Source organism: Phalacrocorax carbo, chromosome 1, assembly GCF_963921805.1.
Source record: "Phalacrocorax carbo chromosome 1, bPhaCar2.1, whole genome shotgun sequence".
Classification (NCBI taxonomy): Eukaryota; Metazoa; Chordata; class Aves; order Suliformes; family Phalacrocoracidae; genus Phalacrocorax; species Phalacrocorax carbo.
This window is the reverse complement of record NC_087513.1, coordinates 117,636,648-117,663,571: the sequence shown is the minus strand read 5'-3', so window position 1 is coordinate 117,663,571 and position 26,924 is coordinate 117,636,648. Positions and strand designations below refer to the sequence as shown.

Here is a 26,924-nt window from a genome sequence, read left to right as displayed (position 1 = left end):
TATAAGAACTATCCAGTTGTTAGCAGACTGGAATGTCTACAGTAACTACAGTGTTCCTCTTTCCCTTTGTATGCTCCAGGGAATGTTAATAAACTGCTTTTAGTACACCATGCCTTGGTGTGCAAGTCAGCAAAAGTTGGGAAGCTATAGACGTTTTAAAGGATTAAAATCTCAGAAAAAGCATATGAAACCAATAAAAGACACACTATGTCTGACTCCAAATACACACTTGGACGAGCCTGTATTCTGCTGCAATGACGATAGATGGGTTCACTAGCCATACCCAGCTTGCACTACCCTGATACTTCATATAAAAATGTTCTTCTTTATTCTTATAGATATGGTTCAGTAAGTGTTACTATCCTGCTACAAGCCTACCACCCTATGCTGCTAGCTGTTAAAGAAAACTTTCTGCAGAAATGGTTGGTACAGACACATTTTTGACAGCAGCATCATTTGAGGGCTTAAGGTCATGACTTATCATAGTGTGTGCAACAATCCTCAGCATTCAGTCCCTGAAAGCCAGCCACTATTTCAGACACATTCAAAATGCTTATCACCTCTGGACAAGGCACTTTGAAACAGTTGCTTCACAAAACGTTGCCAGCATTGTACTCCGCCACCATGCTAGTACCAAAATGCTTCGTTGCTGACCTGCAGCAGGTTAGGCTTGCTAGCCTGACAGACATTTAGTTTTATGCTATATGTGAGGTGAGAAAAGTGTCAAACTCCTCACATGCCTCTGTCAAGGTCTGGAGATATTGTTGGCTGGGCAGAATTTTGCATGGCACCACAACCACAGCCTATGAGGTCTCCCACACTAACTCAGCATGCACTGAGTCTCTACAGTCAAACATAAAGGTAACCTTGCAGTTTTCCAAGATTCAGAAGCTACGGTTACCTCATCGTCCCCACATTTTGGAGCCCAACTACCCTGCTGGATGACTACCCTCTGCCCCAGCAGGAGAATCTCATCCAGTGGACCCAGTTTGTTAGTTCCACTACTTGAAGAAACAGAAGGAAAAAAAAAAAGCTTCCAGAGCTCTAAGTGCTCAAGGAAAGACAGAGTGCATCAAAACCACTTCTCTACATCATAAGAAATCAGATTCGTAGCCCTACACCATGGAACAATTCCCACATTCCTGTTTGTTAAGTGCCGCATATCTTAGGCTAGAGGCCCAGGAATCTTGATATCAGCCTATGCAACAGGTACAGGTTGTATAGGGAGTGCAAAACTGAGGTTTAAGGCTTCACAGGTACAAAACTAAGTCAGAACACACTAAAATGCTGTAGGCTAGAAACACATTAACCAATATTTGGAAAGGCATGAAGGGCCAGCGAAGTCATCTGAGATCTGAGCATAGCCAGCATGCATCATCTGGAAAAGACACCAAATTATTGTCTTTTTTCTTTTTATTTTTTTCTTTTTATGCTAACCCACCCCGGTTGAATATAATGGATTTGTTTTGTTACAACTGGTGCAAAACTGGCCTAAAGACTCATGTGAGGTGATTCGCTGAGGCATACCCTACCTTTAATGTGCATGTGAGAGAGATTATTCTTTTTCCCACCCCAGCTACCCTCAGAAAGAGAGTCCAGCTGTTGGCTTCTTTCAGAGCAAGGGATCAGTACATATTGCTTTACATTTTCAATGCTGGTCATGCAAGTAAAAAGGCAGCTTAAAGACTTTGTAAGTTAAAGCTGAAATTCTCCAAAGCCTGCACAGATCATGGGGCTTACGGCTTTCATTGAGTCATAGCTTGTAGACTTTAGAGGCCAGAAAGGAGCATTAGATCATAGGTGTAACCTGTACATTGTAGTTCACTAAACTTCAGTCAGTTACTCCTGTGCTGAGCTCAGTAACTTCTGTTTGCCTAAAGCGTATCTTCTATAAAGGCATTCAGCCTTGATCTGAAGACATCAAAAGAGGAAGAAACCACTACTTCCCTCAGTATTTTGTTCCTGCGGTTAATCAAACTCCTAGTTATAAATGTATGCATTATTCTAATTTGAGCCTTTGTGGTTTTAGTTCTCAGACATTGGTCCTTGATATGTTTTTTCTTCTAAAACAGTCCTTTAGTTCCGAGTATTTTCTTCCCTTGCAAATATGCACACACAGTGATCAAGTCACCTCCCAATCTTCTTTTTGATAAACCAAACAGATGGTGTTCTTTCATCTCTCATTATAAGCCTTTCCAGTCCTTCAATCCTTTTTGTGGCTCTCTTCTGTACTTTCTCCAATTTGCCATTTTTTTTAAAGAGGACAACACAATTACACAGAAAAATCCAGTGTTCATTTCGCTAATACTGTATAAAGAATACAATTATTCATCCTTGCTATTCCTATTCACTCTTCCCCTGCTCATATGCACAAGGACTTTCCATTATCCCTTCTTGCCACAGCTTCATAACAGGAACTCGCAAGGAACTGGTTGTCCTTTATGACCTTTACATGCTTCTCAGAGATGCTGCCTTTCAGTGACACAGCAGCTAGTTCACCAACATCCACTTTCCCAATTTTTATTACATTTCATATTGCTATGAAGTCTCAGCTTCTGGAAGCATGTGATTATTCAAAAAATTTCACTGTCTTTTAAAAAAACAATCTATCTACCCTCTATGTTTGAAGTTGTCCTACTTGAAACATTAGGAAGCCGAGAGGAAACTCTAAAAAATATTAAAAGTTATAAATTAAGAAGGCTTCCGCCTTTTTAACTAATGTATCACTTTTTGAGCACCAGGCTGAGATATCTGAAGAAAAACAATGTGACAGTGAGAATTATATTTTTTAAAAAAATAAATCTACGCTCTGTCTGATTTTATGCACTGAGCAACAATTTGCATTTCCCTGAGAAATAAAACTCATAGAATCACAGAATTCCCTGAGTTGGAAGGGACCCACAAGGATCATCGAGTCCAACTCCTGTCCCTGCATAGGACAACCCCAAAATTCACACCATATCTCTGAGGGCGTTTTCCAAATGCTTCTTGAATATTGTCAGGCTTGGCACAGTGACTGCCTCCCTGGGAAGCCTGTCCCAGTGCTCCGCCATCCTCTGGGGGAAGAACCTTTTCCTAATATCCAACCTAACTCATGTAAGTAAGATCTCTAGAGCTCAACAGCTGCCAGGCTTCTACCTTTCTCATGTTGTTTGGTCTTGCAGAAAAGCTTCTATGGAACTGATGAAGCACTGGAAATACAAGGGGAGGTTTGAAGAAAATAATGAAGGAAAATGAGGAAGATAAAAAGCTAACAAAAAAATACACAAAGGGATAGCATCAAAATTTATGAATGCTATAGATCTAGAGGTCAAAAATAATCTGTACTCTGGGTAATTCAACACCAGTAACAGAATACCACAAAGTATAGATAAGTATGTTCACATTTGTGATTTTATTTCTGTCAGAACAGATCTTATCCAGCTACAACTGCTGAAATAGCAACTGACCTAAAAATATATATTCCTATCTGAGAATTAGCTGAAGAACACATCTTGAGGAAGTGAAGTTACACAAGCCAAGCTGTAAATTTGTGTTATGAACGTCTGTGTCTGCAGTGCAATATTGGTTTTACCCCTGAGTAATACCACAGATTGTAGAGATCTATAATGTAATAATGGTATAAAAGGAAAGTTTTTATTCCACCCAGTGACTTAATGATTCGGACGTGTTTTAAAAGATTAAAAGAGATAAAATCAAACTGAAATGACAAAATAAAAGTGCTTTAAAAGGTCTGTTTTCCTCTTTATTAGAAAATAAAGCCACTTTCACTCAACTTCCCTCTGTCCTAAGTTATTTGTAGAACTCCATGTTTTATTTAAATATTCAAAATATCAACTAAGATACAGACAGAAGTTGCTTCATTCCTGTCATTTATTAAATAAGTTTCAGGGCTTCACTGAAGAAAAATAGGGAACCTGCTCTGATTTCTGTAGGCCAGGTAGTTTCAGGTTATATCCCAAGATATATATGTATAAAATGTATACACTGCATAAAAGGGAACTACTGGCATAGGGAAGACAAATGTAAATAAATGTCTGATCGCTCTGTTAATTTTAAAAAGATTTAGCTATGGATTCTAGATATTTTAATACACTCAGCGCCATGCATTATATGGGGAAGAGACACGCAGAAGTAAGACTTGCATAAAATAATCCCTATACAAACCAGAACACAGCTTAACTCCTTTATTTGTCTTCTCCAAGTCTAGAAATCCATATAAGATGCTGCTGTTTTGAGGTTTTTATCAATTTCCTCTGCTACACAAAATTTTACACAAAACAAAACATATGTAAATGGATCACATTTCAAGGTAAATTTTCCTTTACCTTTGCACTATTGAGAAACCAGACTTTGATGCTAATAACAAACAGCATCTATGTAGAATGAGGTAAAGAAACCTACAGAGAATGAGACATACATCTGGGGCTAATTATACCATCAGCAGAATTTCAGACCGAAACAGTTGCAAGTAAACTGAAATTAACAGTTTCAATTGTGTGTCAGTTCTTTTCAAACACAACCAGAACAGAATTACACTTCACATGTGGTGAGGATAATTTGTTAAGGAAATCAAGTATTTGACCATAAGTGGGTAAAATGAGAGAGACCTGATTGTTTCAGAAAACAAATGATAACAGGCAAGATAAGCACTCAGAGACAGCCAAATGTAAGCAAGAACAGGCAGTACGTAGTTCTGAATGAAAAAACCCCTCTGGAACGGCAGTACTAGTGTGCCATCTCACTGGTTCTGTTAAACCAGAGTCATGATATTCAACAGAGGACAGGAAAAGCTGTGAGCATATTTGCATTTGACATATAAATTAATTCCAATTTAAAGTCCATTACTTTAAATTTGAAAAAAATGTCCAACTAACAAATTTTTTAAAAAGTGACAAAACCAGGAGGATACTGCCATTGTCAAGAGAGTGGGTACAAAAAGTCTTACTACCAATTCTGGATACCAGCAGAACTGCATGAAAAGTCATGGATTTAACCAGAGGTATCCCCTCTGCTTACCAGTAAGGTAGGAACTAGGAGAAAAATTAGGTTGTTTAAAAAATGTCAACATTAAAAAAAAACAAACCCTGACAGAGGAATGAGCAAACTATGAAATAGTCAAGTAACTACTAGAATCAGAAGAGTCCAAGAAAAATAAGTGTTTGCTTTTCAAGACACCAAGGGGTACACAAGACAACCTGTTTGGGGAGGAAAATGAGAGAAGGAGGCTAAAATAATTCTTCCATTTACACCACTCAGAGCAGTGCACATGCTCCCAGGCACATTAAACCTCTCTGCATGCAGAGGGTACGTGGTTCTACGCTGATGGAATCGCAGCAGTCAGAACCGTGGTGAGATCACCAAGTACAGGAAATGCACAGGCACCAGAACTGAAAAAAAAAATGCCTGATCCTAAACAGAATTGTAGTGTGAACCCAAAGCTCCTCATGCTTTTAGGAGCTGTACCTTAGGAAGGGCAGTAAAAGCTAGCAGGATGTGAGCTCCAACTGATTAAGCAATTATGAAATATATGTGAAAGCACATTGTACATGATGGAGCCAGATTATTTCTGATATTTTGAAGTTCAAAGAATTGCCCCCAAGGAAACAAAAACTACTGAAGAAGATAGTGCAAAGATGAGCATATCTTTGTTAGTTATATAGTATTTACAACACTGAAATAACAACTTAATACACAAAGGGTTATGTTAATATTTATGTGTGGTGGCTGAGCACAGCCAGGGTGGACAGTCTGATCCAGGCGTTCACATAATCAATAAGAGTTCTGCTGTCTTCCCTGACACTCCATCCAGCTTAGCATCATGCTGTATGGGTACGCGTGGGTGAATCATCTGCAGCACCTGAACAGGATGTGTGGAGAGGCTTGGTGAATCAGTAATCCAGTATCAACGCAAGAGGACATTATTTTCCTGGTGAGATCTTTTTTTTTTTGTTTTTTTTTAATGAGAGTTTCTAAATGTAGGTCATTTACAAAACCCTTTTTTGCTCTTCCTACTGTGGAGGGATTAGGTCTGGCTTTTTGTCCAAGCTTCAGATTTAACAGTTGTTTTTAAAACATTAAAAGTGTCCTCCTATTTCCCAACTGCCTAATGTATTATTCTTTTCTTTTTCCACTAAGACCGCATAGCTGCAGCTGTGCACAGCTAGACCACTGCAACATTCCTGCAACCTCAGCAGTGATGACAAAATAAGAGATGAAATGACCACAGGACAAAATCTAAAAACCTGTTTAAAACTGCATGGACTCCATGGCATGAAAAGAATTATTTAATCTAGGATACCTTGTTCCCTTTACTATAACAAAGCATAATCCTGAGTCACATTTTCAAGTTCATGCTCCTCCTCCATTCACGTACATAGCTTCATACGAGATAAATATGAACTTGGCACATTTCAGCTTAGGCTTGTTACTTTTTTTAGTTTTTCAATGGTAGTTTGATCACAGATCACACAAGTACCTTGCAAGAGGTGTGGATGGAGAGGCTGGTGAGCAGTAAGAACAGCTGTCATCTCATCGTGATCGGAAGGATGTATGTACTCATAAATGCTATTACCGGTAAGCTCCACCTGTGAAGAGACATGTAACACATGAAGCAATGCAGCTGACTCTTTTTGTCTCCTATACCCTAAGTGCTCTTAAGTAACCTGCATACACCACATCTGGATAACTACACGCCATTTTTAAAACATGAGCTGAATGTATCCAAATTATACCCATTAAACTGAGTTAATTCCTTCTTCGGCAGGAACTAATATTATAGACGCTTTTGTGGGAATTTCTGGCGATGAACCGGATACTGAAGAGCTGCTATTAGAGAGAGCAGGCAAATGAAGTGATAAACTAGAGCAGCTGTAGAAACGTTAGATTGCCACAAAATGGGATAAAATGTCTGTGAACTGTATTAATGTCTCTCAAGCAGACAGACATCCAAAAAAATAATGGTTTTGCAGGTTCCCAGAAACTATCACCTGCATTCAGCTGGCAGCTGAGCCTTTAGAGCCAAACCACTAGACTTACACAATTCCTTTGTGTCTTTTCAAAGACGATCCACTACACTCAATCCACAGTTGTGCGAAGGGCTCAGAACGGTAACCAGTGAATTCAAAAGGCAGACTTCCACAGATTTTCATGGGCACTGGATTGAGCGTTTGCTGCTTTAAGTAAACATGCACAGTAAAGACAAGATCTATCTTAAATATCTGTGTATCCCCTCTTCTCACTTGAACTTTGCTTGCACAAGAATGTATTTTTGTCTTCCCCACTGCCGTACCCATAATAACAGTTGCACAAAAAAAATAATGGCGTGCACCGTATGTCCTTTTTGCTAACTCTATTTGCCACGTATAAAACTCACCAACAAAAGTCTCCAGATAGATGCAGTAATTGATTTAAGGAGTGGACCAATACTTTGAGCCTGTGTTTTAAATTAGTGTCAGGCTGCCCAATTGTTCAGTGTGGCCTGATGTGCCTTGGGCCCCCAAGATCAGAGACAGCTGAGAGGTGAAGTAATTTAACCTATTATTCTGAGCCAATCCTACTGATTTGCTAAGATGTGTGAGTTGCCTTTTCTTTGGAATAAATGAAGTTGTCTACCCCACAAAGCAATCTTTTTCTGAAAATGTTTCTCATCGTTCCATTTTCTGCATTATTCATGGAATGTCTCTTCCCAAGACTATGCAAACTAACCTTTTTTCTAGCCATCTATTCCCCACTGCTTCTTTCCAACAAACCCTCTGTGCAAAAACAAAAACACCAACACTGATTTGATATTCTAACCAGAACAAAATTTCACTGAATAAGGAAAAAAAGAGAGTAAGAAAGAGCAAAAAGGAGAGAGGAGATGGAAAGAAAGGCAGGCAGAGAGAAAGAGGTGAAGAAAGAGAGATAAAGAGAGGAAGAAAGTAAGGGAAGAGAGGGGACAAGAGGGGGAGAGGAGAGGAGAGGAGAGGAGAGGAGAGGAGAGGAGAGGAGAGGAGAGGAGAGGAGAGGAGAGGAGAGGAGAGGAGAGGAGAGGAGAGGAGAGGAGAGGAGAGGAGAGGAGAGGAGAGGAGAGGAGAGGAGAGGAGAGGAGAGGAGAGGAGAGGAGAGGAGAGGAGAGGAGAGGAGAGGAGAGGAGAGGAGAGGAGAGGAGAGGAGAGGAGAGGAGAGGAGAGGAGAGATTATCTATGTTGTTTCATTTATGAAATTTTCTCTAAAAGTTCTTAAAAAGCACTGGCTGTTCCTTTTCAGGATTGCAACAGGTGGGGGCCTGTTATAGTAACACCCCACATTCAAACTTTAGTGGCGGGGGAGGAAGGAGAATATACAATCTCATTTTCTCAATCCTTCTGTTTGTTTTTAACTACATGGGGAAAAATATCTTTTAAATGTCCATAGCTATCTCCATAAATATCATAATCACCTAAAACTGATTTTTTAAAAAATCTAAGAGTCCTTATGGTGATGGGCATTTCATTGGCCTATATGCTTAATAAACCAGAACAGGAAAAAAATTATCATCGCAAAAATGCACAACTGTTGTCAGTGTTCAAACCAAAGAGAGTAACAATTATGACCCTGTTTTTATTATTTTATCTTTGGCCAATAGTAATTTTATTGAAGAGTATGTTTTGCCTTTGAAATTAAAACAATTGTATTGGAAAATACAGCTTCCAAAAAAAAAAAAAAAATCATTCATGGGTGGCAACATGTAAACAATCTCTCCCTTCAGTATAAAGACTTTCTTACAAAAACAGCACCAACCGACCTGACTAGCAACATCAACTGTAGTAATCCAAAAGATCTTGCTGCGTCTCTGCTGTCACTGAGTATAATCACAACTACATCAACATGCATCTACTCTCTTACAAAGTGTAACTCATGGGTATCTCTTGCTTTTCCAAAAGCCACTACCTATTTCAAAAGGACTACTCTTGGAAATACACATTTGATCACAGGATTCACAGGACTGGACCCAAGGTCACAGTTTTATCCAAACTGTAATTTGTATCCTAGGGTTTACATCTAAAATTCAAAACTAAAGTGTTTTGTCAAACTAATGACTAGTTTTTCTCGTTATACACATAGGAATATTTTCTACTCTGATGTATGCGTTTGCAACCCCAGCAAAATCAGCGGGAGGTGAACATACAACGCTGAAACCAAAATTGACTGTAAAAATGCAAGTGGAAACATAAAGCCGTCAGCAAAGAGATGGGGACTATGTAAGAGTCAAATAACCAAATATGTATACATAATTTTGAAACTGACCACAGTCTCCTGCTACACATAGTGCATGCATGCTATTTTAAAGCCTACAATGAAACACTGAAAACGTAAAAAAATAAATTATATGGTTCAATTCATAAACCTCCTAAAATGCCATGCCTCAGGCTTATTAAACCAGCTTCCCTGATGCAGCTTTTTAATATCTGTAAATACCTGCTTACTACCAAATATTGCTGTTTCCTACTAAGACGCTTTTTATGTGTAACTCAGCTGCACATTTTTTTCCTGCCAAGAAACAATTCATAATAAACACAGAGGACTAAGTAGATGGATTCTAGAGCAAATAATTACATATTTTGCCTTTCATATATTTATTTGATGAGAGTAAAATAAACCCTTGGAAAAGTTCAGATGTTTGTGGTTAAATATTTCAAGACTTATCAAAAGTCAAAGATAAGCCTGGCTCCCTTGTGGACCCAGAAAATGGCTGGAATAAGCTCCAAACTTTCAAAATTAAAAAAAAAAAATCTTTCACCATTGTTTCTGAAGAGGGTTTTCCTCTCTGTTCTGTATCTCTGGACTCTAAGGGGAAAAAATATTTGGGGAATTTGAACCTATTTGTTATCCGCTGAAAGAAAGAGGCAAGGAATTGGCTCTCTCAGCTAGTACAACTCAGATCAACACTGGTCTGAGGCCAGTTGAAATCTGATGGAGGAAGGGGTCCCACCCATCACTATTTGAAATATTTACTCTTACAGTTGAGAGCAAAGGCAGATAAAAATTCAAAGCACAAATTAAGTGATAGGTCCACAAATGAAGATGTAGCCTTTCCAGAAACATTGTTTCTGATTCTCTGATGCTGCAGTCAGAAGTGAGCGAAATAGCACTGAAAAACAATCCTTAATGTTGTTTTCAATATTTTAAACTAGCTTAACTACACCAGCCAGTGGAAGGTTATTCAGAAGCTCTAATTTCCTTCTGCTAAAGTTAAATTCAAGATCAACTAGAAGATAAAGGCTACTGTAGTACGTGTCCAAGAATATCCTGCAAAATATTTTTAAATGGACTTTTTATTTAGTTTAAATATATATTTTTAAACAAATTGCACTTTAGCTGGAAATTGATGTGTGGACTAGTTAATTGTCAAATTATTTAATAAAAAGGCCTTTCTATGCACACTCTAAAAGATTTTCTACAATCATCATCACTCTGGTCTCAGCTTGTATTGGCTGGAGCTCTATAAGAGCACTTGTTGGAAATATAGTGTGGGATTATGACTTGGTGAGGGAGACTTGCAGAATTTGCTTCTACAGACCAATCTCATTCTTGTTGATGTCAGTGGCAAAACTCCCAGTGATTTCCAGAGAAGCAGGAACAAGAACTCATTTAGAGCCCTGGGAAGCTTACTGGAATATCCCAGTGTTAGCGTATTAATATCCTAGTGCATAGGAGCAGCCTAGTATTAATGCTAGTACTACTTAAAGCAAAACTGTCCCTTCAAAAATAGAACATTGAGAAATAGCAAGAACAGATCAGATGATAAAACAGTATGAGGAAAGAGGGGGGAAAAAAACACTGCCTTGTTTAGCTGGAGTTTTGTATTTATAAATTAAAAACTGTGTGCTGCAAAACTGCTGGAGCACTTGGTGTTTTGGGGGTCTAAAACACATCCTTAAATTTCACATCCTGCTGTCCTCTCCATTCTATAGCTTTCTGGGGAGCTCAAGGATACAGTCCATTAATTTACGAATCTCTGCTGAAGTGAAATATTTGTGATTTTGCTTATTAAACTGGCTTCATTAAGCAATATGACCAAATCCTCTAGTTTTCCTCAGCACCTCTTGCACTAAGGGTTTATACATATTTACATGTGCAGTGCACATGGAATTCAGTCTGTGCAGAGGGCCATAAGGGCTTGAGGGCTAAATATGACTAAAGCCTGTATGACGCTTCCAGTCCCCTCTCCTTGAATGGGGCCAAGTCTATTTAGTGCCCTACTGATCCCATAGTTCTTTAATTTCACCAGATGACTGGATAATACTGAGACCTACAGGATCTGATGACTTGATATTCCTCAAAAAGAAAGAAAAGAAAGAAACAATTTCTGGACAAAACCAGGAAGACCAGTTAGCACTTATCAAACAGCAAGCAGCATGGGACAATGAGACTCACTTCAGCAAGGACAGATGGGAACACACTGTGCTTTGGAATAATTGTATTGACTAAACGAATACATGTAAGCAGTCAGCAGTGTGGTGGATCTTTTCAAAAGTTCGGGTGAGAAAAACTTCTAATAACACTGTTGATTTAGAGTAGAAAATATGGCCATTCTCTAGGAAAGTTTATTCTAAAACAAAGCAATATTTAAAGTAATTTGAACATGCATTAAATGTTATGAAACAACTAATACTGCACGGTAACAGACTCAGTTGAACAAACTGCTTGAACTAAGAATGTTCCCTGGACACATTTTTAAAAGTTGGCAGGGAAAAAAGTATCTGTGCAGAATATTGATTCTCAAAATTACTTTTTCTAAAAGAGATTACAAAAACAGGGATTGTAGTTGCCTTTGGGTTTAGAAGTGGTGTTTATGTGATGATATACTTGCTTTGCCTGGCTATTTAGAGCTCTGTTTTTTCTCACAGCTATTAATTCTAATACCACTATTATAAACACACATCCAAAGAACTTCACAGTTTTTCTGCCAAAAATACTAGCTACCTCCAAAGGTAAAGAAGACATATAATCCCCACAACTCAGCCCCTTCACTGTTTATTGGAATAGCCACAGGGCATATTCCTCAGACATTTTCAGAACATCCGGTGCTCTCTTACCTTCATCTCCTCATTTTCCTTCCCTCTGCTATTAAGTCTTTATTTCACTTTATTTAACTCTGAGAAGTGTTTGAGCTGCAAATGGTTCTGAAGAAACAGTTCTGTTTCTTGCAAGTCTCATACAGTGAAATTAATTAGGAGTTTTTCTATTGGGCTTTGGCAAGCTTTAGGTCAGGTGCTACCAAAGAATTTCTGTAATACATTTACACGAAAAGGTATGGAAGCTTGCACTGTGCAATAAATTCAGGCTGTTTGCCCTTGTGTCTATCCCAAGAAGGCAAAAAATTAGAAATGTCCTTCTAAGAAAAAAAAAAACAAAACACAACAATAAAAAACCCTTATACTTCTTGTGCAGAACAGTAGTAAACTGAGTTTTATGAGTTCTATCACAACCATATAAAACGCTTTACTGAAAAGACCACTGAGCTGGAAAAACTCAGGAAAAACTACCCTGAATTCCATGTGAACACTCATAAATCTGCCCCCCTTTTCTTTTTTTCCTAAAGCACATTTACCATAAAACTCATGTTCCACATCAGATTTCCTCTCTATTTCATAGCAAGTCTCAATATCTCACACAATCTAAAACATATAGACTTGAATTCTAAACTTTATTTCAGACGTATAGCGTTACCACACAGGCAATAGGTTTGGGTTTCAAGCTCTGTATATATCTGCAATTTGCAATATCATATTATTTATTACCCTTCTTAAAGGTAATGAGGAGTAAAATACAATGAACAAGAAAAGATATAAAGACAGTCGTGATGTTGTTGTAAGTAAAGGAAACTTGAATATTTAAGTAAGGCCATTTGTCAGAGAACAAAGTCAAAGCTTCAAATACCCCTAAAAAACAATGACTTTATATATGTGGCAAGACACTAGCAATAGGTTCCAAATCCAGTATCTGTATTTAACAGATAGACAGAATAAATCAGTCATACCTGAGATAAGCCAAGATGTACAGATGCTGTTTCTGAGATGTACATTATTTTGCCATCTGATGCTACCACAAAAACAAAGCCATCCAAAGTCTGAAAAAGAGAAATATGTAGGGTAAAAAGCAAGCACTCTGTTTAAACCATTTATCGTGAAAAAATGTTTGAAGTCTTCTGTGGAAGATTGCTATCCAACTTCAACAGCAGCAAATAGCAGCAAAATTTAAGGAACAGAAACCTTTATCCAGTGCTGTCCCTAGAAACTCTGTGACATGCACACATTGTGAAATCCAATTCATTCCCCCTACAGATGCTAGCTTTACTGCTTCACTTTAACATTCTCCTGTTGATTCTGGTTATTTTAGTACTTAGTACAAATCCTGAGCTATGTGGTACTTAGGGGAAAGTCTAGCACTACGCAAGCCATTTTTTATGGTATAATTGGCAGACACAGCTTACCACTATTTGCAATATATATAATGATACCATAAGCAATGCTTTACATTTCTCTGACTATATTTTTAATAATGTCTTCCTGAACAGAGGGCTGCCTGCTATGTAGCTATGCAAACTTCGGGAAAGTAAGTAAAGCAAATCAGCAGTCAAAACTTTATCACACTTGAAAAGAAATATTTATACTCATGTATATCCCTACAGTTGGTGAATCTCGACTAACGGTAATACGTAATGCAGACTTGAGGTCCAATCCTACAAATTCCTATTGATGGGATATTGACTGGAAGATAGATACTACTTGTGTGAGTAAAAAATGAAGTTGAGTTTAGTCATATATCATTCATATGAGAAAAGATAATGTGAATATTTTCACATACATACAGGCTATGAGTTTGGGGGTACCTTGCCTCTTCAGTGCCCAATTTGACGGACTTTTTTCAAAAGTATCTGATATTCTTGGTCAAAAAGTATCCATTATCTCTAACCGGTTTAGGAAGTCTTGATCAACACATACATATGAACGTCATCGGAAAATATATGTTAAGTAGAAAAAAGTTTTTACAGTACACAGATAAAAGAAACGCCTGTTTTAATTCATCCTTTAAGTTACTGAACGAGGAAAGAAGCAATAAAATTCTGTGTGCTTCATGTTCTTACAGTGCTGCCCCAATAAGAAAATATTCCAAATTATTCTCTGGCCTACTAACGATTCTACAGCATGTAATTGAAACCAGACTACTCTCTGCCTTCGCTTTTTTCTTTTTTGGAACACAAATTAAATTTTGTAGAACTATTAAAATGGGAAATAAATTACTGCATCCTTAGCCATAACTTTTCTTTTAAACACTGTCATCTTGCAATTGCTCTGCCCGGTATCATAACTAATACCGTGTCAGTGCTTCCATGACTGCATTATGTGGTGCAGTAGGTCTCTAAATTTCTGATACAGAAAAGCATATTGAAGCTGAAACTTCACATGTAAGGTTTCAGTCTGAGAACCTTTAAAAAAAGTTTACGGTAAATGTGGGTTTATTAAAATGTTGAGCATTCGTAATTCAGAAATAACTGAACTGTAAAATGAGTATTACAGGTGATTAGCATATAATGTTACTTAAATTCATTTAATGCCCGACAAAATGTAAAGGATCCAACAGGGAGGAGGAGCAAGTGCAACAACGATGATTTTTATGATATAACTAGATATGTATTTTCTAGGTAGGCCAGTCATTCTGATAGGACATCACCTACTTAAAACTGAATTTTCAAGGCTAGAAATACCTCCACATGAGATCATTTTGAATGAAACGTATCGATTAGCATTTACTATATGCGGTCAGTGACGCACGCTTCAAAACGCTCTACCGACAGCGCGCGCTCTGTTTAGTTGTGGAGAACGGGTGATATTTTGCAGGGCTGCCGTACAACAAATAAACAACCCCGCACGGCATTTCAAACGCCGGAGGGCCTCGCACGGCTCTCCCGGCTGGCCCGCCCCGCCGCCTCTTCGCCTCCCCCGGAGTACGCGCCTTGCTTCTGCCCGGGGGGGAACGGCAGCTACCCGAGGGGGCTGCACACGGCACGCCGGCCGCCGCCGCCAATGGCCGGGGCGCGAGGCGGGCGGCTGCCGTTGGGGCCAACGGCCGGGGCGCGAGGCGGGCGCTGGGGCAACGCCCGGAGCGAGCCCCGAAGGCCACCGGCTAGCAGGGGACAAAGGTGGGCGACTCGGCGGGGAGAGGAGGTGGGGAGCGGCCGCAGAGCCCGAAGAGAGTTTCTGTGTGGAAGTTTTTGTCCCCGGCCGAGTGAACAGTTAAAAGAGCTCCAGCTCTGTGACCAGGAATTAACCTCCCACAATAAAAACGGCCCTTAAACGATTACGGTTTACTAGGTCTTTAAAATCGGGGGAGAAAAACCCTTGCTATATTAAGTACACATATATATATATAAAAAAAAAGCTAAACGTAATTATTACCACCACCATCACCTCCGGCTGGCACATCCGCCCCAGCTACTTCCTACGCTCTCCTACTCGGGGGGTGGAATTCAGAGGAATTCCAGAGGGGATCAACGGGATCTTAAGCAACGGTGTTTTCAGGTGGGAACGTCCACGGGAGATCTAATCCAGATGTTCCCCCCCAACCCGCCTGGGGACCCCTGCTCTCACAGGTTTCCCCTCCCGAGTGACCGGCGGAGAACAAGCCCCTATGCCCAGCACCTTTCCGGCCTAACCGCCCTCCCCTTCGCCGCTCGCCGGGGGCTGCCAGCGGGACAACCCCAGCACCTCTGGAGCGTACTGGCTATCGCTTTTACGGCTGGGAGAGGCTTGGCGTGCACAGAGAGCCCATTAGTGCCACGGTAAGCTGTTACTTCTGCTAATATCAAACGCGAAAACAAAACAAAAATAATTGAAGTGGTTGGTGCCTCGGTTTTTCTCCCCTCCCGGCCGGGGCGAGGCTCCTCTGGCGGTGCGGTGGAAAAGGAGAGGCCGGCGGTTGATCACACCGCAACACCAGGCTTCCGATGCGCAGCGCGTAGGAGAGGAGGAAGGCGTCCACTACCTGAAGCAAATGGGATCCGAGCTCCTTGGCCACGTTATCCAAGGGCCCTATCCTGCTTGGCTGTCCCCAGGCGTCGCCCAGACCTACAAGGGAACCAAGGAGCTGGTTAGAGCGGGAAGCGGAGCCGGGCCCACCCTGCCTCCCCGGCGGGACTCCCGCTGTCCGCAGCCCACCCGGTCCCTCCCCTACCCACAACCCTTCTCCCGCGGGGGGAGCCTCCGCGGAGGCAGGCGCGGAGCACCCGGCCTGCCCGCAGCCTTGCCGGGCACAGCGCAGGCCACTTGACGCCCAGCGCGGGGTCCCAGTCGGAAAGCACAAGGAGGTGAGAGGCACTTCAATTACGGCCCCGGCCACGCGTGCTCCCCGCGGGAGGCGCGGCAGGACGGCCCCTGACACCCGGCGGCGGGCGTTGCCCGACCCGGCCCCCTCGCCCCGCTGCCCTCCGCCAGCCGTGCGGGAGCGGGGCTTGCCCGGGGCTGCCGGTGCCGACGACCCCCATGCCGGCCAAAGCGGGTCGCGGCTGGGGAGGTGGCTGAGGAGGTTAAAGAGGGCCGGAGCTCGGTCGGGGAGGAACTGCCCCGACGGCCCCTTCACCTGCGCACGGACGTGACCGAGCGATGTGCCGTCGCGTTCACACAGCTTCGCTCCCCGCACCGGGCCGAGCTCCGGACCCGCTGACCCGACAGGCCCGACCCGGCCCCGCCGCTCCGCCCTAGCGCTGCCCGCGGGGTGCTGGGTGACACCTGGCACTGCCAGGTGACAGTGGAGGGTCACAGATGGAGCTGTGCTGTGGGGGGCTTGGTCTGGGATTTGGTTGTTTGTTTTTCATTTCCTCCACGTGAAGAAGGCTTGCACCAAGCTCCCCTATGGAGCTGAGACCACTACTTGTGCCAGCCGAAGAGCTGGAGGCTCATGTCGGCACCTGACGGCAGGCCCTGCAGCGCACCATTGCCCGCAAGGGCGCACAGATGGGGCGGGGAGGGGGGTGGGGGGGAAGAGGGACGGGACTGCACCAATTTAATGCCTCCTTTTTGAAGAGAAAGGAGAGAAAAGGCGGGTCAAGCCCTCGGGGCTACAGCACGACTTCTGAGGGGCCGCGGAACCCGCGGGGTGCTCCTGCCCGTGCCTCCCTGCGGCCGAGAGGCGCTGCGGGAGGGCCGGTGGCGGGTGAAGGGCGGGGATGCTCGGTGCTGCCAGCGCGCCGGTGCTGGCCGTGCCCCGGTGTCAGCGGAGCCTCTTCCCACGCCGCGCTCCGCGAGGCGAGCGCAAAGGAGCCCGCGGCTGCCGGCGCCAGGCGGGGTACCCCGGCGGCCTCGGCCGGCCCCGACGCCTCCTTTCTTCCGTCTCAAGGCAGCAGCAGCGCCCATGGTCAGTCCCAAGGGGAGCCGTCTGTCTCCCTGCCCCGTGTCCGTCGCTTCTGCTGCCCCAGCGGCTCCCGCTCCAAAGCGCGCCGCAGAAGCGCACGGTGCGCGGCCGCACTTTCCCGTGGGTAGGGGAAGGACACCTTCCCTTCTCCGGAAGAAGTGTTTGGCCATGCAGTGGGAAATCTGCTTTGAAGAACCAAACGAAAAGTCGCACTTTTCGACGGCCATTTCCCAATTCGCAGGTTGGAGAAGACTCCTAAACTTCCAGGGACCCGTCAAAGCGTTCTTTCTGCTGAAACACTGCTTCCCCTGGGGCGGAAAGTTTGAGGATGGCAGAGACATCCTGCGATCTCTTTCCCAAGACGGTAACAAATGCAGCCGGCGGAGCCAGTCCCGCTGCGGCGCGGCTCGCCCTTATTTCGATGTGCTAATTGCAAATCTCGAAACATGGCACTGTAACCCTATCAAGGGGCTTAGGCACAGCGGTGTAAAAACTGTCCTGAAACGAGCCCTAACTTTCCGAAGGACGAAGCAGATTTACTCTTTGAGCCACTCACGAAGAAGCCCTTCGAGAACGAACCGCACCCGTGCGTGGCAATCTGCTCCGTCCCGTCCATCACGGCTGGCCAGGTACGGTTTCACGGCATCCCCAAGATCTCCACTATTTTTGAGGTCCTTTCCTAAGCTGGACTTAAAAAAAAGAACTTGCTTCCGCAGATTTGTTCCCTTTGAAATTGTAAATTGGAGTCGCAATTGCGAACTCGCCTCAAACGTAAACGCGTTTGGTGGATCAGCCCGGCATTCGTCTAAGCTTATTTTAAAGCCGATTATTTTATCATTTAACGCACCGGCAGATCCTTTTGAAGGTGGAAACGAAATGAATAAAACCTGACGTACAGATATAGGACTAACGCCCATTAACTTGTCTTCCGAGAGATTTGCAAACGCGCAGCCTACGTCCCGTAAACATATGGATGCAATAGACTCGGGCGAGCTGCTCCTGCCCAGCCAGTAAATAAGGCACATTTTCACTCACTGGACTGGAGCGAGGCCAAAAGAGCTGCCGATACAAAGCCGAGCCTTTCCTCCAGCGCTTAAACGCGGCGGGAGTTTGCCGGGGGTGGCCCCGGCCGGGGAAGGCTGCGGGTCTCCGGCCGGCTGTGCAGCCGGTGCCTTTGCCCGACGGGTCATTTCCAAGGAAACGTCTGAAACCGCGCCGGTGCAGCCCGGGTTACCTGCCAGGCTGGTAATGGCCCGGAGAGGCGATTTCCCTGTGAGGGAGCGAGCGAGCAGCTGGCGCATCCTTCCTTGCAAACGCTGGGGACACCCGTGAAGGTGGCCTGGCCCCCGAGCCCTGCTGGAGGCTAGGGGATGGCCTAGCGCCAGCGGCTTGGGGCGACTCCGGGCGCCGCCGGTAGCCTAAAGCCCGGAATGCCGGAGCTGGGCTTAGCGGCAGAGCCCGCCCCGGCGGGCAGGAGCTGTTAGGGCTTCCCTGCGGGGAGGGTGACTCGCCGGCCCCAGGGGAAACCTCCTCTTTCCTGGCACCCCGCCGTCGGCAAACATGGACGGGATGAGCCCCTCTCCTCGTTTGCCCTCCGTTTACAGGTGTCCGTAACGGCCGCCGGTCCCGTCCCCACCGGGACGGGATCAGTGCCGGGAGGGCAAGGCAGGACGGGCACAGCGGGATGCCTGGCAGGCAACTTAGCGTTAGGGGGAAATCACCGGCCCTGGTGGCATCTGTGCCCGCCAACCCCTCCTCGGGCACCGGGCGGCGGGTTCGGCTCCGACAACGGCGTCCCAGGGGCAGAGAGGGGTTTTTGCACAGACACCCCAAAGTACGCGCGATTTTGCCGCTGGAAGACGTCCTCCTCCCTTCGGCAAACCCGGCACGATTCCACCACCACCACCACATTTTGACATCGCTGGCTGTTTTTTAAAGAACCTCAACATTCACTTTGTACCATTTCCCAGTTGCCGGGGGGCGGGGGGTGTGAGTTAAACCGTAACAAGATCTAGAAATATTTGGGAACAACTCCCACCTTTGCTCTCCAAATATATAAATTCGTACGCACACGTTTGAAAGCCCGGTAGCTTTTCTGCTTGGGATTCTGCTAAAAGAATTACTTAGCGATGTATTATGTTAAGTATCGGATTGCCCTGTAACTTGGAGTATTTCCTTTGTGCCTACTGTATTGTTCCCCGGCTCCCCCGGAGCGCAGGGTCCCCCCGCGTTATTCAATAGCCGCCCTTCACAAGAAACCTGGGTCAACTACAAGCGTCGGGATTTTCAGCGCCGCCTCTCCCGGGGGATGTTTCCCCCAGCGCGGTTGTGCCTCCCTCGGCCGGGAGAGCAAAGGGGAAATTACCGGGGGGGCGGGAGGACGGGGACAAGGTGGGGGGGACGGCGAGCTGCCAGCCCCGGTCTCCGCCGGGGCCGGGGCGAAGGGCGGCCCCTGCCCTCCCTCTGGCTTTGGCTCCCTCGTTTAGGCGAGTCCGCGGGGTTGGATGGGGGTGGGGTGGGGGCTGTCAACCCCTGAGGTGGGAGAGACAGCGGAGCCCTGGGTGAGGGGCAGAGTTTAGGCTCAGGGCAAGGTCTGCGGCGGGGGGCGACAGCCCCGACGGCACAGGGCATCGCACCGCTTGGCAGGCGGGGCCGAGGGGCCGGGATGGGTCTGGGGCCGGCGGGGAGCCCCCGGCCCCGGCGGGGGTAGCCTCTACTCAGGACGGGGGGCTCCCACGCCGGGGTGGCTTTGGGAAAGAGCAGGGCTGCGGTTAACTTCGGCGGGGATGTAGCGGCCCTCCCACCCCCGCTCTGCGGGCTTCAGCGTCAGCGGCCGGAAAGGCGGCCGAGTGCTGGGCGGGGGCAGCGACGGGCGTGAAGATCAAGACTTTAGTTTTAAAAAAAGAAAAAAGAAAAAAAAAAAAAAAGAAAAAGGCCAATTCCCAGAAGGAAAAAAAATCCAAACAACAAAAACGCCCTCCAGGACGGCCGGACAACGCCAAACCCAGCTCATCCCGGGGAGCCAGGAACACCAGATCCCGTTAACAGGCCCGAAAGGGGACGCATGACAAACAGCGAGGTTCCGGACAGAGCCACAGCCACCAGCGCAGGGACCCTCTCCCTCCCTCCCGCCCGCCCTCCCGGAGCGACCCCTCTGCCGCCGCCCGTCTCCGCACCGAGGGGCTGCCAGCTCCCGCCGCCGGCAGCGGCCGCCCAGCCCCAGGGAAGCCCTAATGGCTCTTGTGTTTTAGTAAGAGCTTTTAATGCCACTATTAGCGGTTATTACAATAGAGGCACGGTTTTGTAGGGGGATTACTCACGCCGCCGGCTCGGGATTTCTTTCTTTCTTTATTTTTAATTCATTAATGAACCCCTTCCTAGTGCGTATAAAAATTAGATTAAATAGCTGCAATTCGCCTTGATTTTCTTAAAATATTAATTCACGGCCAAGTTTAAATGGGGACCGAAAACTCTGTCTGTTCCTAGTGATTTCTATTGTCTGTGTCTTGGAGTCTCAGATCTACCGCTGAGTCGTTTTATTCAGATTATTTTGTATAGCGCTCATTATCTTTTGGGTCACTGATTAATCAGCTCGTTCCCGTCCTGTTTAAACATCCAGAAACGTGCGGTTTTATAGACAGTTTTGGAAACTGAGTCGGGGATGGGGGAGGGAGTGGGTCACAATTTAACCGGTCTGCCATAACCGGGCGGCAGCGAATCGCGGTTTTTAAACGCAATTTCTTCTCGCGTCTCTTTCTTTCATTTGCTCATTTTTAGGGAAAAAAAAAATACTGACAGTCAAGACAGAAGAAGTCCCGTGGTGTATTTTCGTTCTACAGTAATAAATGCCTTGGCAAAAAATCAAAACGCCGGAGAAGACGATCTTACAGAGCAGGAGCGTGGGGGAGGCCGTAGCTTGCTGCTGTCTTCTGGACTTTAATTCATGCATCTGAAGGTCAGAGCGAAACCGCACGGCAAAATCTGTGAGACCGGAGCACGAAATTGTGCCTTCCAGGGCTTGCACTTTGAGGGGAGAAAGGAGCTGGAATATAAATCTCCTTTCACTCTCGTTTCTTTGAGCCTGATCGGGCGCCTCCGGGGCGGAGGGGGCTGGGGGTGGGGGGGTGGGGGGAGCGGAATCCGTGTGTTTAGTCCAAAATGTGCATCTTCGGGAAAACCCTGGCCGGGGTGAGCAAGGGGAGACCTGTCCGAACCCCCTTACAAGCCCTGCCGAAGCGCTGAGACCAGGCAGCCCGGTGAGGGTCCCAAACTTTGCCTAAACTACGTGTCAGCTCACTCTGGAAATAAAGCAGGTGGGGGAAGCCATCCACCGGAGTTTTTAAAAACACAGCCCTCTGTCTTCCCCTCCAGTCTAGACAGAGCTGGGAGCCAGTTTTATAGCTGGACAACGTTTCTGATCAGGCTGGCTGCAGCTACGCCGGGCCTAGCACGCATGCTGGAGGCGTCTCAGGCCCGTCCCCCCCACCACACCACCACCTCGGGCTGGAAGAAGAGAACTCCCTTGAGCCTTTCGGGGGTGATTCCCCCCTCGGTGCCGGCCGGGGCGTCCCGGGGCGCTGGACCCGCTTCGGGGGCGACTCCCGGGGGAGGGCGGTCAGTCCGGCTCCCACTGCCCCGGGGGCAAAGGCCGGCGGGTGGCGAGGGGGCCTGTTAGGAGCCCACCTCTACTTTAAGCCCCAGGACCTCGGACGTGGGGGTGTGTGTGTGTGTGCCCCTAATCGGGTCCAGCACTCTCGAAGGGGCACTTCTCCCCAGGTCTTACTGCCCGCAGAATTTAAGATGCCGTGCTGGGCAGCCCTCTGGGGCTGTCGGGCTTCCCCCCGCTCCCCTCCCAGTAAAGCCAACTGGAAACCACCAGCCGGGTGGGGTGGGGTAGAGGACCCTCTCCCCTCCCTCCGCACACAGATCCCGAGGGGAAGGGAAGAGAGGGGCGATGCGGGACCGTGTGCCGTCTGTCACACACACACCCCCCGCCCGGCACCAAACGCCCGGCGGGGGAGTGGGCACTGCCCGCGGCCGCCTCTCTCCGGCTCCCCCCTCTGCCCTCCACCCTCCCAGGCACTAAACGCACGGCTCAGGGACCGGAGGGGGTTATTCCCCCGGCCTGTCATCCCTGGATGCAAAGCTTTGGTTTTAAACGTATTTTCCATCCGTACTTAAGACGATGAAAGATCAGGAATTCGCTGTATGCATTTAAACGTTGCCCTTAATAAGCAGAGTGTGCGGAAGCGCACGCCCGGCCTGTTTAAGGAAGACAGACACATAAAACACACCCGAGCTGTGGGTATAAACCTGCTCCCGGGGCCGTCTTATTGCTCTTGAGGATCAGTAGGGCTGGAAAAGCAGGGACGCGTTCAGCAGCATCTCGAAACGTGCCGCTTTTTTTCCCTCCTAAATGAAAACCATTCGGGGGGACGCTCCCCAGCAAGGGCCGGCGAGCGGCCCCCCGAAATTACGACGCGCTATTTCTCACCGGGAAATTTCCCGAGGGGGGATAATGGCTGGAAACTGGAGCGGAGCAGCGCCTTGCTTCCCCTTGCTCTGCTAACTCGGCGTGCTTCGGGAGCGCACGCTGAAGGAGCCCTGGCTTTCCGTAGCACTGCCAGTATTTGCTCTCGAAATTACTGAATTAGATGGCCATAACGGTAAGCTTTTCTCGGTTTGGGAGTGGGGTATTTGCCGCCCCCTCCCTTTCTTTCTTTTATTTATTTATTTTTTAAATTTGCAGGCTTTTAATAAAGCTCCTTAGAAACCGCGTCGGAGAGCAGACCTTCCCCTCCGGAATTTGCTAATTCCTTCACTCCCCCCCTCCTCGTCCGGAGAGGCACAAACAAATGACAAAGGGGGAACCTGGGCTTTATTTAGCCACCCGCAGACACTAACCAGCGTCTCATTTCACGCCTCCCATCAGCTCAGCGGCGGCACGGAAAGGACGGGGGGCCGAGGTCTCCCCATGGGCGCCGGCCGCCTCCCCTCGCCCAAAGCGGCCCTTTTCGGCGTTCGGGGTGTAGCTGCGAGGATGGCCGGGGGCGGTGGGGTGGTTTCTACCAAACCCCGGGAGAAGGAAAGCGCGGTGTCAGGCCTCGTTGCTGCCCGTCTCCGAGAAGAGCTGCAAAAGCCACGGACGCTCAGCGCCCCGCACGGCCCCGGCCCCTCACGTCCCCGGCCGTGGGGCAGCGGGGTCCCGGCCCCGCTCGGAGGCAGGTTGGGGTCGGACCGCCCTCCCCGCTCTCCCCAGCCCCAGGAGAAGGCGGAGGGCCTCTCAAGGGGGCCACCGCACCTTATTTCCCAGCCTGCGTCGCTACCTCCAGAAAACTCCATCCAAACCAAAACCATAACACCCACACTATTTCTCTTCTCCACCTCCCCCCCCCCAGCCCCAGGCCGTGCCTGGGCACCGGCGGGAGCGCCGGGCCGAGGGGCCTCCCCCGGGGCCGGGCCGGCTGCCTCCTGGGGCCGCGGACCCCGGCACAGCGGAGGCGTTCGGAGCCCGCTCCCTTCGGGACGCTGACCCCCAAGCAGAAGGAGCTGAACCGGCGGCAGAGGAGGAAGAGGAGGGGGGCGAGAAGGGGAGGATTAACCGGCTGGCTCTGTCGTCCCCCCCGCCGCCGCCGCCAGCCCGGCACAGCCCCCGGCCGGGATCCCCGCTCATCCCGCGCCCCCGGACGCGGCTCCCGGGGCGCGGAGGAGGCTCGTGTTCCTTCGCCCGGCCGCGGCGAAATGTTTTCGTGTTTAGGCCTCGTGGGACCAGCCTTGCAGCCCGCCCCTCCGCACGGCACCCCCGCGGCAAGCCCCGGCTCTCGGGCGGCGCGGCGCTGCCTCCCCTTCCCAGGCAAGCGGGCTCCCTTCCACCTCCGGCGGCTTTTCCTTCCCTCGCCCGTCGTTTGCCACCCGGGGCCGGGAGCCCTGCAAACAACTTCCCTTCCTCCCAGGACGCAGAGGCGATGCGGGCTCATCTCGGGATACGTGCCCCCCCCCCCCCGCTGCCCCGTCCCTCCCGTGCGGGCCCGGCGGGAGGCGGCCGGCCCCTCCCGGGGAGCCCCGGGGTGTTACCTTCGGGGAAGACGGCTCGCATTTTCAGGTAGCTGGTGGTGAGGCGGATGATGGACGCCTTGTCCAGCTGGGAGGTGATGGCCGAGGGCAGGGGCAGGAGTTTGGCCAGTTCGTAGAATTCTCCATTTTCTTTTTCCCGTCTAGTCTTTGCCGCGTTCTTGGATTTTTCCTTCATCGCGACTACTGCAAGGCGAAGATGACACTGGCATATTAGACCCGATCCTTCCGAATGGCAGGGGGCATGGATTTCGGCTTCAGAGTTAGTATTTTCGTTTAAGGAAGGGAGGGAGGGAATTCACCCAAATCAAATCAAATAATAATAGTAATATATAAAAAAAAAACAACAACCAACACGAGGGGTAGGAAAAAAAGCGGGGAAGGGGAGGGGAAAAAAAAAAAAAAGCCAAACCAACCAAACAAAAACAACACCAACAGAAACGGTGCGAGGAGGGGGGAGGCGATCTCTGAGCACAGCCACGGCAGGCAAGCCGCTCGGGAGAAGGCAGTTCTGCTCTGACCCTTCAATATCTAGGGCTTCGAAACCGAGACTGAAAGACCTACACGAAGCGCGGTCCTCTGCCTGCAGCTGGAGTCGGATCTTCTCCTCAACGGGGAGCAAAGCACTGGGTTCCCTTCACTGAAGGTTTTCTTCTACTCAATCCTTCCCCGTCCGTAAATGATAATAAAAGAATATTAAAACCAGAGCGTCCACGCAAGAAATCATTGGGCTAAGCAGGCTGAACCATTTTTGGACACTTTGTCTCTTAGGAAAAAAAAAAAAAAGAGAGAGAGAAAAAGGAAAGGAAAGACCGCGCTGCTCGTTTAACGAAGTGCACCACGATCTGGTCCCGGAGCCCGAGGTGCCGAGGAGCGGACGAGCCGGCGAGGCAGCCCCCGCTAAACGAAAGTCAGAGCCCGTGCGGAGGGAGCCGACGGCTGGAGTGCTCCGAAATCACAAGCTGGCATTTCCTTCCGACGCTTCCCTCTCGGCCAGCTCTCGGCGGGCGGCGGCCGGTCTTTGCTGCAGAAAGACGCTTTCCCCCTTCGCCGAGGGGCTCCTTCAGCGCCGGGGCGCGGGGGGCGCCCGGCCCCGGGGGGCGGCGGAGGCGGCGGCGGCGGGGCCGGGCTGGCGGCGGGGCTGGGGGCGCGGGGGGCCGCTGGCCGCGGGGCTGCTCCCGCCGCTCCGGCCGCTGCGCCCAGCTCCAAATGTGGTTCTCATGCGGAGTCAAATTAAAGGATCCGTTTTCCTCGGGACTAGTGCCACTTCAGCGTTGTCTCTTTCCAAACAAGTCCGAGCGCTGGCAAAGGCGCGGGTCTGATTTTGTTGGATTTATTTATTGGTTGGTTTTTTTTTTCCTCCTTTGAAAGAAAAAGAATTTGCAAGATCAGGAATTGTTTCTTTTTTATTAGTAGTAGTAGTATTATTGGTCACGTATTTAAAGAGCAAGGCGGTGGCTCTTTCGCATAGACATGCCTTTCAAAGGCGAAGGGAGGGTTTGCTACATTCACCTCCCGCAAGGAGCAGCGATCCTCACCGTACAGCAAGGATCGAAGGTAAAATTCCCCTCCTCTCGGAAATCCTAGCCGCCACGCTCCTCGCCTGAAAGCACCGATATCTCCGCTTTTTTTTTTCTTTCCTTTTTTTTTTCTTTCTTTTTTCTTTTTTTTTTTTTTTTTTCCAGGGGCAGAAGGAGCTCTGAAGTGGACCCCTCGGTTAATTCTTTCGCAAAGGCTGCAGAAAGCCAGGAGAGCCTCAAGAGGGGAGGGGATAATGTATCCGTGACGTGTCCTCCCGCGCAGCGCCCTCCGAGGGACCCAAATACAGAGGAGCCAGAAAAGAGCCGCAATTAGCACTTACGATGGGACGGGAGGCCAGGGCGGGGGGAGCCGGGGGCGGGGGCCCTTTGCTCTGGCAGCCCCAGCCCGCTCCCCCCGACCTCCCCACGCGGCCGCGGGGCGCCGGCGGAGACCCCCGGCCCCCTCGCCCCATAACCCGCCGTCCCTTGGTGCACCGGCCCTGAACCCCGCGGCGCCGGGGGCCGGAGGGGTGGGGTGGGACTTGTACCCCCAACAGTGATCCCGGCTGCCGGAGGGGGGCCGGGGCACGAGCATGCGTGGGGCCGCGTCACGCGCGGGCCCTCCTTCACCAGACCCACTTGCAGCGCCATTAATTCAGCCGAGCGCTTTCCCCTGTTATTTTTGCACCGGGTAAAAGGGGGAAAACGTACCTGCGTACACGTACATACGTGTGTGTGTGACATGCACACTTGCATACCTATACATAGCACACATTTACACTCTATATAAACATTACCTATATTTTGCACACGCATTGCACGGTGTGTGTGCGTATATACACACACGAGTACATTTACAAAGGCACGCACACGCACAAATCTGTACACGGCCCCTCGCACCGCTGCGTGCGGGGCGAGGGGAGGCGCGGGGCCGAGCCCCGGAGGAGGCGTCGGAGG

General features: G+C 48.2%; 1 protein-coding gene and 1 long non-coding RNA gene across 5 annotated transcripts in view; one reads left to right on the top strand and one right to left on the bottom strand.

Moving 5' to 3' along the window:
- The window catches only part of SIM2 (SIM bHLH transcription factor 2), a 63,037-nt gene extending 36,427 nt beyond the window's left edge, over positions 1 to 26,610 (bottom strand). The window contains exons 1-6 of one of the 4 annotated variants that reach the window (XM_064471651.1): positions 25,960 to 26,610; positions 25,012 to 25,809; positions 24,451 to 24,633; positions 16,012 to 16,094; positions 13,007 to 13,096; positions 6,479 to 6,587 (exon numbers count right to left, since the gene is read on the bottom strand). In XM_064471651.1, coding sequence (XP_064327721.1) covers positions 6,479 to 6,587; positions 13,007 to 13,096; positions 16,012 to 16,094; positions 24,451 to 24,625 — 457 coding nt within the window. In that variant the 5' untranslated portion in view covers positions 24,626 to 24,633; positions 25,012 to 25,809; positions 25,960 to 26,610. Of the gene's footprint in view, positions 1 to 6,478; positions 6,588 to 13,006; positions 13,097 to 16,011; positions 16,095 to 24,450 lie in introns of all 4 variants that reach the window. The other 3 variants (XM_064471662.1, XM_064471634.1, XM_064471644.1) reach the window with 3 other exon arrangements.
- Positions 16,139 to 18,275, top strand: LOC135316051 (uncharacterized). Its single transcript, XR_010375504.1, has 2 exons — positions 16,139 to 16,333; positions 17,618 to 18,275. It is a non-coding gene; the product is annotated as an uncharacterized LOC135316051 (long non-coding RNA).
- Positions 26,611 to 26,924: the final 314 nt, after the last annotated feature.